Source organism: Sus scrofa, chromosome 3 (assembly GCF_054392235.1).
Source record: "Sus scrofa isolate SSC_HxYL_T2T_F1_AM1 chromosome 3, Sscrofa_HxYL_maternal_Yorkshire_Landrace_v2.0, whole genome shotgun sequence".
NCBI classification, from domain to species: domain Eukaryota; kingdom Metazoa; phylum Chordata; class Mammalia; order Artiodactyla; family Suidae; genus Sus; species Sus scrofa.
The window spans coordinates 127223399-127240000 of NC_139385.1; the positions used below are offsets into that span (position 1 = coordinate 127223399).

The 16602-nt window shown below is 54.2% G+C and overlaps 1 protein-coding gene across 9 annotated transcripts in view; it reads right to left on the reverse strand.

Moving 5' to 3' along the window:
* KLHL29 (kelch like family member 29) overlaps nucleotides 1–16602 on the reverse strand; it is a 306457-nt gene that overhangs the window by 127445 nt on the left and 162410 nt on the right. For 6 of the 9 annotated variants that reach the window (XM_085019779.1, XM_085019781.1, XM_085019783.1 and 3 more), the window contains one exon: nucleotides 9285–9614. In XM_085019779.1, the coding sequence (XP_084875905.1) occupies nucleotides 9285–9614 (330 nt within the window). Of the gene's footprint in view, nucleotides 1–9284; nucleotides 9618–16602 lie in introns of all 9 variants that reach the window. The other 3 variants (XM_085019780.1, XM_085019778.1, XM_085019784.1) reach the window with 1 other exon arrangement.

A 16602-nucleotide genomic window follows, 5' to 3' on the forward strand; every position in this document is an offset into this window, starting at 1 on the left:
AAGTCCCCTAGTCTTTCCCATTCTAAGGGGTGGTCACACTAACGACCTCAGAGGGCAGCGATGAGGATTTTAACAGTTAATGTTGGGCAGTGCCTGGAACAAAGTCATAACTACATGAGTTCCTTCAGCGGAATAAACAAATGCCAAGGCTGCAGACAATAACAGGCAAATGGGAGAAAAATCCCCAGGAAATACTAATCTTTGGGAGAAAAGTCTGTGATGCCATGATTCCAAATGCTTTGGGAGAGATGGGAAGGGGTGCAGGACCTAAGGCAAAGGCCGTGGAGTGTGAAATCTCTACTGCCGGCGAGCCTTCATTATCTGGACACAGGTCCTGAGAGTGAGCCCACTCACTCATCCTCATCCTCATCATAGGCACCCACGGAAATGACTCTTTAGAAGCCTGATCCACCATGTAGGTAGATGCAGGCAGAGATGACGTCAAGGGCATTCATCCTCCCTCCCCCAACGACAGGTGCTAAATAAATGAATAAATATTCACGTGTATAAATTCATTTCATCCTCAAACACTTATTGAGAACATTTACATGCTGGGTATCACATGTATCTTATTCCTATAGAGTTCACTGCCCTAGTCAGGAGCTAAATTAATAAGTGGTATTACAGGTATCTAAAGGAACAAAACCAAAAGCATTATGAGAGGAAAAAGAATAAGAGCATTTTTCACCGCAGAGGTGTTAACATGTAGGGTGGCAGTTGTAGGATGAACAGGAGTGTTTCTGGGCAGGCAAGAGACGGAATGAAAATTCTAGTAAGATGGAGTGGCAGGTGCAGAGGTCCTGGGGCGGTTAGAGCTCCTCTCATGTTTGGGGGACTGTGGCTCACGTAGGTGGTAGGGGTGAAGCTCTCAAATGACCCCATGGCTCAGCTGCCCCGTGCGTGTGGGTGGATCTCCCTCAGACAGCAACGTGGCCCCATGACGTGTGGGGGTCGTAAGCGACGCCCTGGTGTTGGCATCAGGGAAGTGACCCATAGCAGAATCCCTGTCCCTGGCAGCGAGTGCGAAATAAATGAAGAGTAGGTAGAGGGTACTCACCAAGGCCCCTGCGGCCACTGATATGAAGCCAGTGTGCCAGGTGAGGCCCGAGAGATGGAAGGAGACTGCGGCTTGAGAGCTGTCTGTGCAATGGCATGGACAGTTTTAAAAAGAATTTATTTTTGGCATTTAGTTATTTATTTTTTTTGCCTTTTTGTCTTTTTAGGGCTGTACCCACGGCATATGGAGGTTCCCAGGCTAGGTGTCAAATCGGAGCTGTAGCCGATGGCCTACGCCAGAGCCACAGCAATGCCAGATCCGAGCCATGTCTGTAACCTACACCACAGCTCAGGGCAACACCGGATCCTTTAACCCCTGAGCAAGGTCAGGGATTGAACCCGCAACCTCATGGTTCCTAGTCGGATTCACTTCCACTGCGCCACAACGGGAACTCCTCTTTTTCTTTTTTAATTCTTCTTCTTCTTTTTTTTTTTTTTTTAAAACTGGAGCAAAATAAGGTTTTCTGTCTACGGGTTCTAGAGATGCAGATTCCCTGTGCAAATGAATTCGCCCCAACTGGTGGACACTGCAGCAGAGCCCCGCAGAGTTCTAAGCCTTCATTTTAGCGCAGTGTGTGTGGTGCCGAAACAGACTGATAATCCGCTATGCTGCATCGGCGTAGCTCTGCACAACGACTCCTCTCTGTGGCATGATGCTCTGGGAGGACTTTAGCCAATGGGACCATTTGTGTCACGACAGTCAGTAAAACAGGGATAGGGTCAGTCTGGGTCTGGAGGAAATTCTCACTAACTCTGCAAATGCTGATGGGGGAACAAATGATACCCAGGGGTATTGAACTCGCCTCTTTATGTTTATTTCCCTGAATTATTTTTAGCATTACAGACAGTTTCCAGTTAACAAATGGATTGGGTTCTGAAAGTTCATTTGTAATTTGGCTGTTTAGATTTTGGAACATACTTTCCCTATAAAAAACAATGTTATAAATGGTGATGAGATTCCCAGGCTAGTTCTGCAAAGCCTATTTAACCCATAATGTAGCTAAAAAACTGTCCTTCTGCCATGAAAAAAAAATGTTTAATTGCAACATGAGTAATTAAATGAAACAGGGAAAACCATTAAAACTGAATAAGAAGTAGATTTATGTTCATCTTGAATGACGTTGTTTGCAGAAAACCTAATTTAATTTAAGAAGAGGCCTTTCCAAGAGCTTTTTTGGGGAACAGCATGGGATTTATCCTATGAGGGAGAGAGAGCCAGGGCGAGTCCGAGCTGCAGCTACTGAATATTTACATCATATAACTGGCTCCCTTTCCTGATTTTAGGCTCAGCAGAAAGTCTTCTGGTTAAACTTTGTTTTCCTATGTGGATTCTCACAGGGAGAGAGTCGCTGGGCAAAGTCCAGGAAGGTGGTCTTCTTGGGGTGGATTTTTGATTCTGAATCCACAGGTTAGCATCTGTCCTTGTGAATGTCCTGGGAATAGCAATGCTCCAGTCCCACTAGCCCTGGGGGCAGTGATGGGATCAAGCATTGGAGCCTTCAGGGCTGAGGTCCAAGTCCTGGCCAGTGCATTCTCAAGGCGACTGCATCCTGCGAGGTTCCTGCCTTCTCCCTGGCAACACGATCCTCACCAGGTGTCCCCTTTCAGACCTTCCTAGGCAGCTCTTGGTGTGGATGGCATGTGTGTATACCTACCCAGATGTATATACGTTACCATTGTGCCATGTTGATTCCTTACACTAGGCCATGCAGAAGAGTGGAACAGATTGGTCCTATCCTTTCTGTTTGAGGCATGCGAGCCTCAGCGGGAAGCTAGAGGGTGAATGACTGTGTTTATGTGTGTTGGCAACACTGGGGGTATATTGCAAAAATGACCACAAACACTTCCCATCCTTACATGCCTGCCCCTTTGCAGTGTGGTGTTGCAGCACCTCCTTGTAAGGGGCAGGGTTTCTTTTTGTCACTCCTTGGCCATGTGACTGCCTTGGCCAATAGGATTTTAGCCTATTGGTTAAATGGTTAGGAAAGCAATTGTGACTAAGCCTTACCCTCTTACTGCTCCTGGAAGCCTGAGACTATCATGTGAACACGCCTGTGATAGCTGGAGAGAGGATGCCAGGATGCACACAGAACTGAGACGCCTGGGCTGAGAGTCCTCTGAGCACAGATGTATGAATGAGGCCACCAGCCACTAGCCATCTTACCACTGAGAACAGACAAATGAGAGAGGCTAGCAAGGATCAGCTGAACTAGCCCAGCCCAGCCCAGCCAGAACTGATAACCTACCCACAGGACTGGGATGGTTTTAAGACACTAAGTTTGGGGATGGTTGTTATGCAGCAAAAGCTAGCTTATACACACAAATGGCTCCAGTCAACCACATCTTCTGACAACCTTTCTTTGGAAACCACAGCTGCTTTTTATCCAGACTATGGCTCATCCCTTACAAACATGGAAACGTATAAGACCTTCCTCCTTCTTTTTGCCCCTTTAGTCAGAAATATAAGAAATCAAGTCACCCAGGTCTGCCCTCCCCAAATTGTGGGCTTTGGAATGAGTGCTTGGGAAATCATGACACATTTCAATTTTGTACCCCCTTTGTGACCAATGGATGGGTTTAAAGTCAATGAAGATACAACCCAGACTGTGGCTGACACTTAAAGTGCCAGCAAAACCCATTAGCTCGGTACAAACACGCACAAGTCGTCTCACGATGCATTATCAGGGCCTGATGATGTATTGCAGAGGAGCTCTCCAATTCTTGTCCATGGAGTAGGAAACAACCTTCCAGAGCAAATCACGCACAGCCTGGGAATGCACCACAAAAGGAGCTTGAGTGATACTCCCACGTGAGCCCACTCAGTAGCCTCTGGCTTGCAACGTGAGTCCAAGAGGAAAGAGAGGTCTGCTTCTCACTCTGTAACTGGGCAAAAGCTGCTTTTATCCATTCACGGACCCCTAGAACTGCAGGGAAAGGGGGGCCACGTGGGGCCATGCGGTCATATGTGTGATTCCCCATAGGAACCCCAGATCATCTTTCCCAGCAGAAGCATGTCCCCGAGGAATTTAGGGTGCATGAGGAAGACGCTTCCAGGGTTGTTGCTATGATGACAGATGTCCCTAGTACTCAGAAATGTCACAAATCTGGGTGTTTGGGGCTCTGAGGATGGAGCCCACAGATTCCCACAGGCCCCTTTCAGTTTTCCCTGGGCCTGTGACACAGGCTAAGTTTCTCTCTTCCCAGTCCAGATTCATTTTCAAGGGCTTAGCTCCGAGGAACGATGGGAATGTTTCAGCATGAGTGCTCCTGACCACAAGGAGAAAAAGCCCCCAGTACATTTCACAGACATCAGCGAGGATTCTGCAAAGTCCATTCTTTCAAGAACAAAATTGCATTTTATGAAGCCGTCCCTTTTCTGTTTCATCTGTCAAGCAGGTTTGCTGAGAATAATTTAAATTTCATGCGGCAGCAACTGCAGGGCAGTGGTGCTTCCCTTCCATCCCAATACGGGAGTCACATTTGTTTCTGCTTCTCAGCAGCATGGGGGGGTGGGGGTGGGGGTGAGGTTGGGGTGGGGGAACAGGGTGCTGCCCCAGCTCTCAGCTTCACCTCCTGCCTCTTTAGTCAAGGGAGGAGACAGGCCAGTGAGTCTCCCTTCAGCCTACTTGCTTCAACTCACAAAGGGATGGGTTTCCTCCAAAGGTGTGGATACTTGGTCCCAATCTCTGATTTACCTTTTTAAAATTAACTTTTATTGAGTGCTTAACAAAATTAACTTTTATTGAATGCTGAACAAGTGGCAGGTACTGTCCTGTGCTTTTCTATGTGTGTTAATGTAATCTATCCTCACAACTCCTTCATGAAAAAAATACTATCATTATTCCCATTTTATAGACCAACTGAGGCTTAAAGATGTACTCAGCTCCTACAGGGCAGAAGTAGGATTCAAACCCAGTTCTGTTTGACCCAAGAGCGTAAAGCGCTCGCCAGCTGTGCAATGCTGAATTGACATAATCTTTGGCCTAACATTTTCCACCTATAATACAAGAGGTAAATATACCCATTTTCTTGCCAAAATTCAGTGTTTGCTGTCTGCTAGGTGGATGAGCAGATGGGAAAAGTTATCATAACAATGCTGCCGGAATGGTTACCATGGTGAATGTGTTATGGCAGGCAGCCTGGGGTGGGGAAGGAGCCGGCCCAGGCCAGTTCTGTTTCTCACTCACTAGGTGACCTCTGCAAGTCTTTCTTTCTCAAAGTCTCACTCTTTTCTTGTCTTTTTTTGCTTTTTAGGGCTGAACCTTTGGCACATGGAGTTTCCCAGGCTTGGGGTCTAATCAGAGCTACAGCCGCCATCCTACACCACAGCCACAGCAAAGCCAGATCCAAGACACATCTGTGTCCTACACCAGAGCTCACAGCAACACCGGATCCTTAACCCACTCAGCGAGGCCAGGGAACAAACCCACATCCTCATGGATCCTAGTCGGGTTCGTTAACCCCTGAGCCATGAACGGAAATCCCTCTCTTCTTTTCTTTTTTTAATGGCTGCACCTGTGTCATATGGAAGTTTCCAGACCAGGGACTGAATCCAAGTTGCAGCTGCAACAATGGCAGATCCTTTAACCCACTGAGCTAGGCCTCTGCAGTTGGATTCTTAACCCAATGCACCACGGTGGGAGCTCTGAGTCTCACCCTTCTAATCAACAAAAATAGAGGGGCTGGGTGGCATGTTTCCTCTGTTCCTCCTGGGCTCTGGGAACCTGCGTCTGAAAGGTTCAAGAGCTGATCTCCGCTGCAGGGAAGCAGTTTATTGGTTTGAGCAGTGTGAGCAGTATGTGTGTGTGTCTCTGCTGGGCCCTCCCTGTAGCTCCGTGGCTGGAGTCCCTGCTTGCCCAACTTGCCTTTTGGCCTTTCATCTAAGACATGTAAGAAATTCTCAGGCCATGGAAAAAAGGAAGAAACCAAAAAATCAACCCAGGCCCAAAGGCAGCAATGACAGAAAGAACTGCCATCACTTCCCTAACCAGCTGCTGGAAGCACAGCCAGCCTTCCCCACCCTGGAGAGCTAGGACTGTCCCCCATCACTGGGCAGCAGCAGCCCCTGTCCTGGGAGGGAGCCGGCTGTCCACACATTGGAGGTGATGGCCTGGGATGGGGGTTGGTTACCTACAGCCCCCAGCATACGTGACACTCATCCTGCTCCCTGGCCAGCCCACTGGGGATGCTAAAGCCTGACAGTGCTGACACTTGTCATCTTGTTGGGGACCCTTCTCCGAGTCCTTCTGCTTGGGTAGCTCTGGCTCACACGTGGCACTAGAGCCCTCACGGAGGAAGCCAAGCCAACACATTCAAGCCTTTAACTCCCTCGGCCCAGCATCAATGCACACGGAGGAAAATGTGCCTCTACTCCTGCTTCTGCTCAGCTCCCTGCCCCCCAACCTGCCACCAGATGGGGCCTCAGCCCTGTGGAGGCTCGGGGCGTTCTTTGAGCAAAGGGCCTCATGGCTGACAAAAGCTGTGAGATCCCTTCCCCTCCATCATCGTCCTTACCAGCTGGTGCTGACTCAGCTTCAGTTGGAGGCCCACTAGATGCCCTCTTCCCTCTGGCCCGTCTTGCTGCCAAGTCACCTTGGTCATGTCACAAGGTCAACCTAAGGCCTAACCACCCACAAACCCAATTCCTTTCCCTGCCTGCTTGAGGCCTTGCTCCTGTGTCTTACCTGAAGCCTTACCTTTTCCTCTTGGTGTGGCTAGAAACGATTTACCTTTCCTAACAGGGGCATGGCCTTGTCCCATAGGCCCCACCTGGGTGGCAGTGACAATGGCAATGATGACAGAACCTCTATAGGATTTACCAGGCTGGGCTCTGTACTGAACATTTGACACCTGTTTTAACACACTCAGCCCTCACAACAACTCTTACCAGGAAGGTAAAATTACCTAGTCCCATTTAACAGAAGTAAGGCCCAGAGAGGTCAGGTAACTTGTCCAGGGTCACTCAGCAAGTCTAAGATAGAATGGAATTCAAATCCAGGCAGACTGGCTCCGAAGCCTGTTTTTATCCAGTCCTCGAAGCTGCCTCTGCAACAGTCTCGATGGGAGAGACATTCTCGGGTCATTGGTCACACTTCCAGGCAGAGATTTGTTATATCCTGGCCTGTGAGCTCCCTGGAGGCAAGAACCAGCCTTTGGCTGCTCAATAAAGACACAGCTTGTTGACCAGGGAAACCACAGATACCTCCATTTGGCCTGCCTGTCAGTTGGTGTGGTTCTGGCAGGGGGACAGACGAACAGGCCAGGGGCCAGGCGCCGGGGAGGGGTCGGCAGCGAGGCCAGAAAGGCAGAGTGGCACCGCAGCCTGAGTTCGGTCCCAGCATCCTGGACGGGAGCCACGGCTGGCTGTCATCCTCCCTCCACCCCCCACACTCTCCTGAGCACCCTGAAGATTCCAGCGTGTAATCAGGCACCTCATGTGACTAGACAAGCCCCTGCAGGTATGAAACTGGTTGTGGGGGGGGGGGGGAAATGTGCCTGGGAACACACGCCCTCACAGGCATGAACTTCTGCCCCCTCCCCTCCCAGCCGCCCCACTCAGTTGTTGCCCAGCTGTTGTTTTCTGTCTGAGGTCAGGCTCCTTTCCTCTCATGTGCTGTGGTTTGGGGCCAGGCCAGTTAGAGATGGAGAGTATGAAGCTGCTTGGGAGCAAAGGAGGTGCGGTGTGGGCAGGGCGGGCCCTCAGCCCTGCCCCGGGGCACAGCCTAAATAGGCCTCCACCCTCGAGAGGGCCCAAACCCTCAAGGGGGCTCCCAGGTCCAGCGCCTCTCTGCCCACCTGGAGCCCCCAGCAGTCAGCTCCAGAAGCTGCCATTCACCAGATGGCCAACAGCTGGCCTCGCTGAGCGGCTGCCAGAGGTGGCTGGCGAGGCTGCCGGCTGGGTCCCCTGGGCAGAGGTCGCCCCATCAGAGCGGTCTCGGGGGCTGGCGTCTGGGGAGGAGGGTCGGGCCGGGCCGGGGCATCGTGCCCCAAAAGTCGTCGTCCTCCTCCCCCTCCCCCCGCGCAGCGTTTCTTCCCTCCCCACCTCAGTGGGGTGGTGTTTTCATAACAGGAAGATAAAATCAATATGCCACAGCGTGGATGTCAGTGCGCTCCGAGCTGGCCTCCGATAGCTCCATTGTCTCGGGCCTCGGCTGGGCTCTGTGCCGGCAGCACTCCCGGTTATTAATGGGAAGCAGGGCTGAAAGGGAGTTTTGAAAATCACGGGGACAAAGGCACAGCACACCTGGAGCGCGACTGTCCGACACCACCGCCCCCTCACAATGGCTGGGGCCAGGGCTCCCCAGCTTTAACTTCTCCGGCAACTTTTATGAAAGTAGGAAAGAAAAGACTAGACGCTTGGGTGCGAGTACACACACACACACCCCCCAGCATGCACCGGCCCTGAGACAGCTCCTGGGAGGCAGCGCTGAATGGCTGGCAGAGTGGTAGAGGCAGAGGAGGCCTGCAGAGCCTCTGCTCACCCGGGAGATAGGATGGCAACGAATGGGCTTCCTGCCACCGGCCTGGGCCCCGTCCCTCATCCCCGAGGGGCTGTGAGCCGTGTGAGGGGGACCAGCCTGGCAAGAGCCTGGCGACATTTCCATTTCAGCATCGCGGCTGCTCACCCAGCCCACTTTCTGCTGTGGCTCTGAGGCTGCGCCGCCTCAGGAAGAGCAGGCGTGACCTGGACCTAATGCCCCTGAAGCCTGGGTCCCCAAGGAGGGTCCCGCCTTGGACCTGCTCCCACGGACTCGGTGTGCCTCCTCATCGTCAACTGTAAGGCGGGTGACAAAACACTGATGTCACGGGGTTGTCCGAGGCTTGGGGGAGACATGGGATGTGGGCATTCTCAGCAGTAACGCTGCTTAATCAGTAGCAGATTTATGGCCTTTTAGGACTGACTGCTGGTCAGCGTCATCTTGCAAACCCGAGTTGCTGGTGCCCCCAGGGGGACCTGCCTGATGTACAATCACCTATTGAGGGAACCTGTATTGCCAACTGGAATTTCATTGTCATTTCACTCACTAAATGCCTTTCATCAACATGGCAGAGGACAGCACGTGGCCTCAGCATCTGCTTGTCTTTCTACCCGTTAGTTCTGAGAAAGGCTTTATGGAAAATAAAAGCATGTGAACTTTAACTTAAATAGTTGCCTGGAGCTGGCCTGGGGCTGCAGGGGCAGCAGGCCCCCTCTGCCCAGCTTCTGCTGAGAGGATGCCAGGTCTTACCTTGGTGGTGACCGCAGAGGCAGAGCTGGCCACGAGGCTGGTGATGGCCTCGCCGCTGCCGGTGGTGCAGGGCGCGGGGGCCGTGGCAGGCGTGGGCAGCCGGGAGGGTACCACGGGCAGTGGCAGGAGGCCTGGCCGGGCGCTGAGGCTGCTGGCTGTGCTGCCACCGGCCCCGGCGGTGGCACTGCAGATGCTGGTGGTCCCATGCGTCCCGTTGGCACTCCACTCGCGGCGGTCCCAGCCCACCCGGTAATCTCTTTCGAAGCGGCTGTGGTGCCTGGACATCTCGGTGGGCCGCGGCTGCTCCTCACGGGGAAACAGAGGCCGGACCTGCTGGCACAGAGCGGAGAGGAGGGATTTAGATGAACGGCAGCCCTGCTAGGATGCAGAGGGGCACAGCAATGGCCATCAGCATCTATTAACCACCTTCTCCATGTGCAAAAAAGGGCTTTCAAACATCAGATTATTTCATAGTCACAGCAAGCCCACAAAGCATGGATCACTAGCCCCATCACAGACAAGGAATAAATGATTTGCCCAGGATCACACGGCCAAAGTGTAGTCAACAAGATCTGAACCTGGGCAGCACCGCTTTCTGTTCCGCAGCATCACATTGCCCCAGATGATGGCATGTGTGCCTTTTAATGACCACCAGGACTGTATCCTTCCATCCCCACCGGGAAACCTGCGGACTCCTCAGGCCATGTTAGAAGAGCCATGTCTGTCGACTCACTTTGTGGAGGACAAGGCCCTTGACACTGATCTCATTTGATCCTCGGAGCAGCCTGAGAGCTGGCAAGGTCGTCCCCACCTTACGGACCAGGAAGCTCATGGAGAATAAGTGACTCCCTCGAGGTCAGAGAACTAGAAAGTGAGAAAGTGGCCAGGCTCTCTGGCCTCCGGACCACAGCTCGATGTAGGACTCAAGTCTGAGAAGGTGTTAAGCCTCCAGGAGTGAAGCGTTCTCTTTCACAACTACGGTTCCGTGGCTGGCACCAGCGTCCGCCGTGCTCCCTGGCCTCTGTGAACCAGACCGTCTCCCACGCCAACTTGCCTGAATATCTGAACACGAGGCCCTCAGTGTTGTCATGGAGACCTAGACGCACTAGATACTCTGAGGGTCTTTCTGCATCATCATTCGCTCAGCACAACAATGACTTGCCTGGCTCCCTGCCAGCTAGCCTCAGTCAGAAAGGATGTAAGATGCAGGAGAGGGGGCCTCATTCGGGCAGGCCTCAGGCAGGCAGAGGCAGAGGGGAGGATTCAGGCCGTGCCAGGGCACTGACAGGCCGCTTGGGGTGCGGTCTGCCTGCGCCTCCCACCCCCAGCCCTGTCCCCCTGGCTCAGGTGCAGTGTGGTTCTCTTTGACTCTCTCTCATTCTTTGTCCACTTTCGGTCTGGGGAGTGACCTCCTGGGGGCAGGGATGGCTCCTGGCTCACTTTCCTATCCTGCCGGTGCTGCTCAGCCAAGTAGGGGGCCCTGGAATGGCTGGCTAGTTAGCGGACAGACCACTTTATTTTTAAAATGTCTATCAAGCATGATCCTACTCTGGACTTCGCACATCCAGACCTAGTTGCCAACTTGTAGTGCTGGAGCCTGGGCCAACCCAACCCAGGTTGTGGCTGGCAGGGGGCCCTGGCAGGCACTGTCCCCTCCCTTGGCACTGTCCCCTCTGCTGGGCATGTGGAGCAGACGTGAGCCTGAGCGCAGCCTGGGTTAAGCCTCAGGCCACCCGAGGCAGGGCTGACTGTCTTAAGTTGGACGATGCACTCACTGTCTATTTCATCATCATGCTTCACGGCTTACACGATGCCACAGGAATTATTTTTTAATCTATTCAATATTAATTTCATAAAAATAGAAACGAGTCCCCCTTTGATCACCCTCACCAACTCTTCCAACCGAGGTTCTCGGGAGCGTTATCTACGCTGGGCTCTGGTTGCCTCCCTTCCTGCTGCTCACGCTGTAACCTGCTCCCATGGGGCTCTTGCTCCGGCCACTCCTCGGGGGTCGTCCTCACCGAGGTCAAGGGCGAGCAGCTCCATCCAGCCAATGGGGCGTTTACGCCCCGGGGCTTCCTGGACTTCGCCCGCTTGGCGAGTCGTTCTCCGTCTGGAAAGCACGTCTCTGCCGTTTGGGGAACAGCATGCTCTCACTTTTCCTCCCCCCTCCGCTGCTCCTTCTCAGCCAGCCCTGCAGGCTCCCCTCTCTCAGCTCTTCCCTGAGGGGCACTGGGGCCTCTCTTTTCTCATGCTACCTGCTTCCTGGATGACCTCATTCAGCCTTCACCTCTTTACAGACGATGCCCAAGGCCACCTTTCCAGCTTCCTCCTTCTCCTTGCACCACACCCACCATCTTTCTGCCCAAAGGCACCTAAATGTCCTACCTCCCTAAATCAACACGAGGTTCTTTTGCCCAAACACGCATGCTCAGGAATTCCTTCCCTCACAGAAGGCCACCCACGGGTCCCCACCTCCCGCGATCTTCCACAGTGGGGCTTGGCATCTGTGGCTCTAGCTGTTTCCCCAGTCTGCTGTCCCTCCATCTGCACGGCCACCCCAAATCTCATCTCCCATGTGGATGATCTCAACCGGGCCCGTGTCCCCAGCCTTGTCCTTCTCGTCCATCACCTACCTGCTGCCCTTATGGCTTTTCAAAGCGCAAACCTGCTCACCCTCCTCCTCTCCTGCTTAAAACCTAACTTTCAGAATGTGGTCCGGAATCCTCAAGGTGGCCCAGAGGACACCTGAGAATCTGGACTGGCTCACTTTTCCAGCATCACCCTTCACTCTGTCCACCACAGAGGCAATGCCCGGCCCTTCCAGACACGTTGGAGTTTCTGAAGGCATCATGCCCTCTCTCAGCTTAGGGGAGAGCCCACCTTGCTTCTTTGCCAGAATTGGCTTCCCCCTTCCCTGGCCAAGGCCTGTGTGTCTATTAGGACTCAGCTCAGGCCCCGACTCTTCTAGGAGGTTGCAGTGACCACCCAGGTGGGGTGAGAGGCCCTCTTTTGTCCCCCTGAACATCGGCGCCCACACTCACCCCAGCATCAGTGGGTGGCTGTGGTGCATTTGCTACCTTGTGAATAAACTCCAGGCTTATTGTCTCTGTAATCCCAGCACCTGGCCCAGTGTCTGGCCTGGAAGGGGATCAGGCATGGTTGTCAAATGAATAAACAAATGTTTATTTCTTCTTAAGTGCTCCATGTCTCAGGAAGGGATAAATATATTTGTGTGAAGAGAGGACCTTGGACACAAAAACTGTTGAGTCTTCCAGCTGGAAATTCCATGTAGGCACCGACTGAAAGGCCCTGTCTTCCTTGGAAATCAGATCTGGAGTCTCCGAGGATGGCTCTGAAAGGAGAGCCTGCATGTCCAGGGTCCGGGGGACCCCATAGCTTAGACTTGCCTCCTGAGATTCACCTGCCAAGCCAGGGCTCTGGCAAAGTACTAGTGCTCGGGGTGATGCTTCCCCGGGTTGGATCCTGAGTGGGGCAGAGATAAAGTTCCAAGTTCACCACACCGTGTCGTCTTTCTGTGCGCCCAGAAGGACCCTTCCAGCCTCCCTTGTAGTCAGGCAGACAGAATGAGTGGGGCGCTGAGGAAGCCCACTTCTAGAACCGGCCCTTTAAAAACATCTCACACGACCCCGTGGTTTCCTCTGCTTGCCGTGGCAACCACAGACCACATCTCCCTGCTGGTGCAGCTACATGGAAGAGGACTGCTCCCCCCCACCCTCCACCCCAGTGTTGGACTAGGCACAATTGGGACATAAAGCTTGATCGTGTTAAGGCACTGAGATTGGCAGTTTAATTGCTACCTAAGTCTGGCTTAGCCTGATACCCTAAATCAGGCTTTACGCTCCTTCAGGACAGCACGACCTCACCACATACAAAGAATCATCTCCTTCCAGCTGGTGAGGATGGAGATGAGGAGGGCTGGCCTCCAGTGGCCAGCAGCCCTGCGCCCCTGAGAAGTGCCCAGAGGTGGCAGAGCTTGGGATCAGGTCCCAGGGGCCTCCTTGGCCCCAGCGACACCTCTGATGCCAATCACACCTCTCAGCTGGCAGCCTCGGGGGCCACCCGCTGGACCACGCGGTGGCTCCATCTTCCTCACAGCCCTGGTACACGGAAGAAAAGCTGGCGCAGCAGCTGCACCTCCGGTGGTCCCCACCCCGCTGCTCCTCTCTTCAAGTCTCCCGAAAATGCCAGAGAGGAGATGGAGACTCAGGCAGCTGGAGGCCACACGATCTGGTCTCAGCCTCATTAAATGTATTCAAAACAAAGGTCAACTATTTGCCTGCCAGGTTTGGGTCTGACTTCGTTCCTCAGTGTAATTTCCCCTTTCAACCGGAATGAAAGGAGCACGCTGCCCAGTGTACCCTGGTGAGATGGCAGAATGCCAGCGCCAGAGGTGGCAACGTCAGTATTTCCCACTGGGCTACAATCTGTGTGTCAAAAGGCCCCGTGTGCCCACCCTTGCGTCCTGGGTGGTTGTGGGGGAGGCTGCAGGAAGCGCTCACTGGGGCGGGAGGAGGCCCCCAACGCACGAGGCGTCTCAGACGAGACTGGTCCAGCAATTACAGACAAAACATGCAAAATGCTTCCTTGTCAGGCGCGCACCTTTCCCTGGCAGGCTGCCGGTGAACTGGCAGAGCCTGGCACAGGGCCCGTCACCGAGAGAAGAGGGAGTCTGGCTGCAGCCGCGCCTGAGAGGGGTGGGGGGCTTGCACCTGGCTGGGCTTAGTGTGTGGCCGGCACCTTTTAAGTTACATGCACGTGTGCGGAGAAAAAGCTCCAGGGTCTAGAAAATCTGATATTCATGGGTGGAGGCAGGGCAGGCTGAGGCCCAGGGTAGAGACCTTCTGGTGCGGGTCCTGGGTTCAACCGGAAAAATCTCCCCGAGGCAGGAGTTTTACGTGTGTCTGTCCCCTTGGTTCTGCCAGCTCAGAGCCCTCCACGGCCACTCCAGGATGCAACCTGGGACCCTGGGGCAGTGGAAAGAGAGCCAGGTGGGGGTCAAGAGGGCTGAGTTTGAACCTCAGCCCCACCCCTTTCCAGCCCCAGGAGCTCAGGGATGCCTCAGGTTACTTACCTGGAAAGCAAGACTGACAGCTCTACCTATGCCCATGGCCACGGCGAAGACCAAGTGTAAAGCCCACGACCCCCTGGCTCACCGTGAAGGGCCCTATCCCCGGGCAAGGATCAGATCGGAAAGTTGCAGGGTGGAAAGGGGTGGGCCCGCAAGTCCAAGGCCAAAAGGAACCAGGCAGGTTTCTGGCATGAGGATGAAGGAGGCTGCGAGCTGTGAAGCTGGGTGGGTCCGGGTCTGACGGACTCCCTGAGACCCCCTGGACCGGGTGGCTGGGGCCTTGCAGGGTGCTCTGTCACCCAGGGCCACTGGGAGAGCCCACCTTGGGGTGGGAGGAAGGACATCCTCGGCTGAACGTCTGTGACGGAACGGATCTCCCATCACAAACCCCACAGGCTGCCCTGATGGACGGGCTCTTTCTGCAGCTCGGGGGCGCCGTAACCGACCCGGTCCAGGGCCTGAGGATGGCCTGGAGGAGGGGCACCAGTGGCCCCCAGCTCAGCCCTGCTGCCTGGGCTGTGTCTCTGTAATTCGGTCTCATATACTTGCTCGATACCAGACCAGCAGCCCTGCCCACAGACCTGCCTCAGCGCGAAGAATTCACGAGCAAACAATGAAACATTGCCAATGTCATAGTCTTTTTCTTTGTGTTGTCCCCATGGGGCTGGGGCACAGGGGCCACTGTCCAGCAGCCCACGGCACTGGCTTCTGAGAGTCCGGTGCTCTCAGACCGGCACGCTCTGCACCCCTTAACTCGTCTTAGGATGGCTGTGCTAGGGACACGCTCCGAGTCACCTGCTATTGCTACGCCTTGTGTGCACATGCTGTACCCAGGATCACAGGTGACTAACGACCCTTTCCTCCGTCCTATCATTAAGGCGTGCGGAGGAGGGGGCGCTGGCTGTGAGGACCGCAGGCGTGATTAATCCTCAGGTCGGTGGGGAGCCCGTGCTGCCTCCAGACAGGGGGCTGAGGAATGAGCCACGGCCCGTCCGGACCAATCGGAAAATGTATGATTGCCTCGTTTGGGGGAGACGTGCTGCCAAGTCAGTTGGAACAGCCTGTGCCCATCCTTCTTATGTTCGCTTCCCTCTCTGCATCTTCTAGCCTTTCTTTTGGAGCAAAATAATAAACAGCAGCCAGAACACCACCATCTTGGCAAATGCAACACAAAGGAATTCTCTGGGTGCTTCTGGAGGAGTTGGCTTGGCCCTGATTTGGCACAAATGTCAGCAGGAGCTGGGGATGCCCCTCGGAAATGCCTCCCTGTTTCTAGGGCTGCCTCTGCTCCCGCCGACCCCCGTCCCCACTCAGAACCCACTGACTCAGAAGACCTGATTCTGGCTGAGGCTGGGGTGCACCTGCTCCAGCCACTCCCACGGGAGGCCTTCTCTGACCAGCCTTCTCTGCTTCAAGCTCACAGAGGCATGTCCACAACCCAGCGATGGGCTGGAATTTTCTGCCCTTCATGTGAGTGCTGCTCCTGCAAGGGTGTGCTCCCTAAAGAAAGGACTCCCCCCCCCCCCTCCATTTTCTCCTTGGAGCTGACTGAGCTCCATGGAACTCTCCAGGGTCAGGGCTGAGGAAATGCTCCCAGATCAAAGTGGCAAACCCTCTCCAGCTCACAACACGCCCTGCAGTGAGAGAGGTGCCCAGGGTGAAAAAAGCAAGGAAGCCACACCAGTTCTGGCCCCAAAAGCAAGGCCTCCCCTTTGCCCAGTCCGGGCCCTGCTCCCAGGGGTGAGGAGCTCCTCGGGGGAGCAGGTGTTCAGCATCTCCAAGTGGTTACAAAATGTGCGGAGAGTGGGGGCCACATGTAGGTGTCCACCTGGACCCAGGGCCCAGTTTCTAATCCTTCGGATCAGCTCAGAAGCCCAGGAAGCTCTAGAATATTCGTAGACTATTGCCAGCCTCTCCCTGTTCTCTGCCAGAGGAATGGCCTAGGTGTGGTTTCATTGTTAGTTTCTTTCCTTAAATACCAAGGCCCCAGAGTACTGAACACAGCCGTCACATTTTGCCCCTATTCTGAAAGGGCCTTCTCATCCACCTGCCTTGTCCAGCCAGGGGGGGACCACGGTCCTCCTGCGAATACCCCCCACCCCCAGCCACCATGGGTCGCTCACTCAGCAGGGCAAGTGTGAAGACTTCCCAGCCCAGACCCCAGGCTGGGGTGGCTCATCTCAGGCCTGCTGTTTAGCTGCTGGCCGTTTCCACCAAGACCTGCTG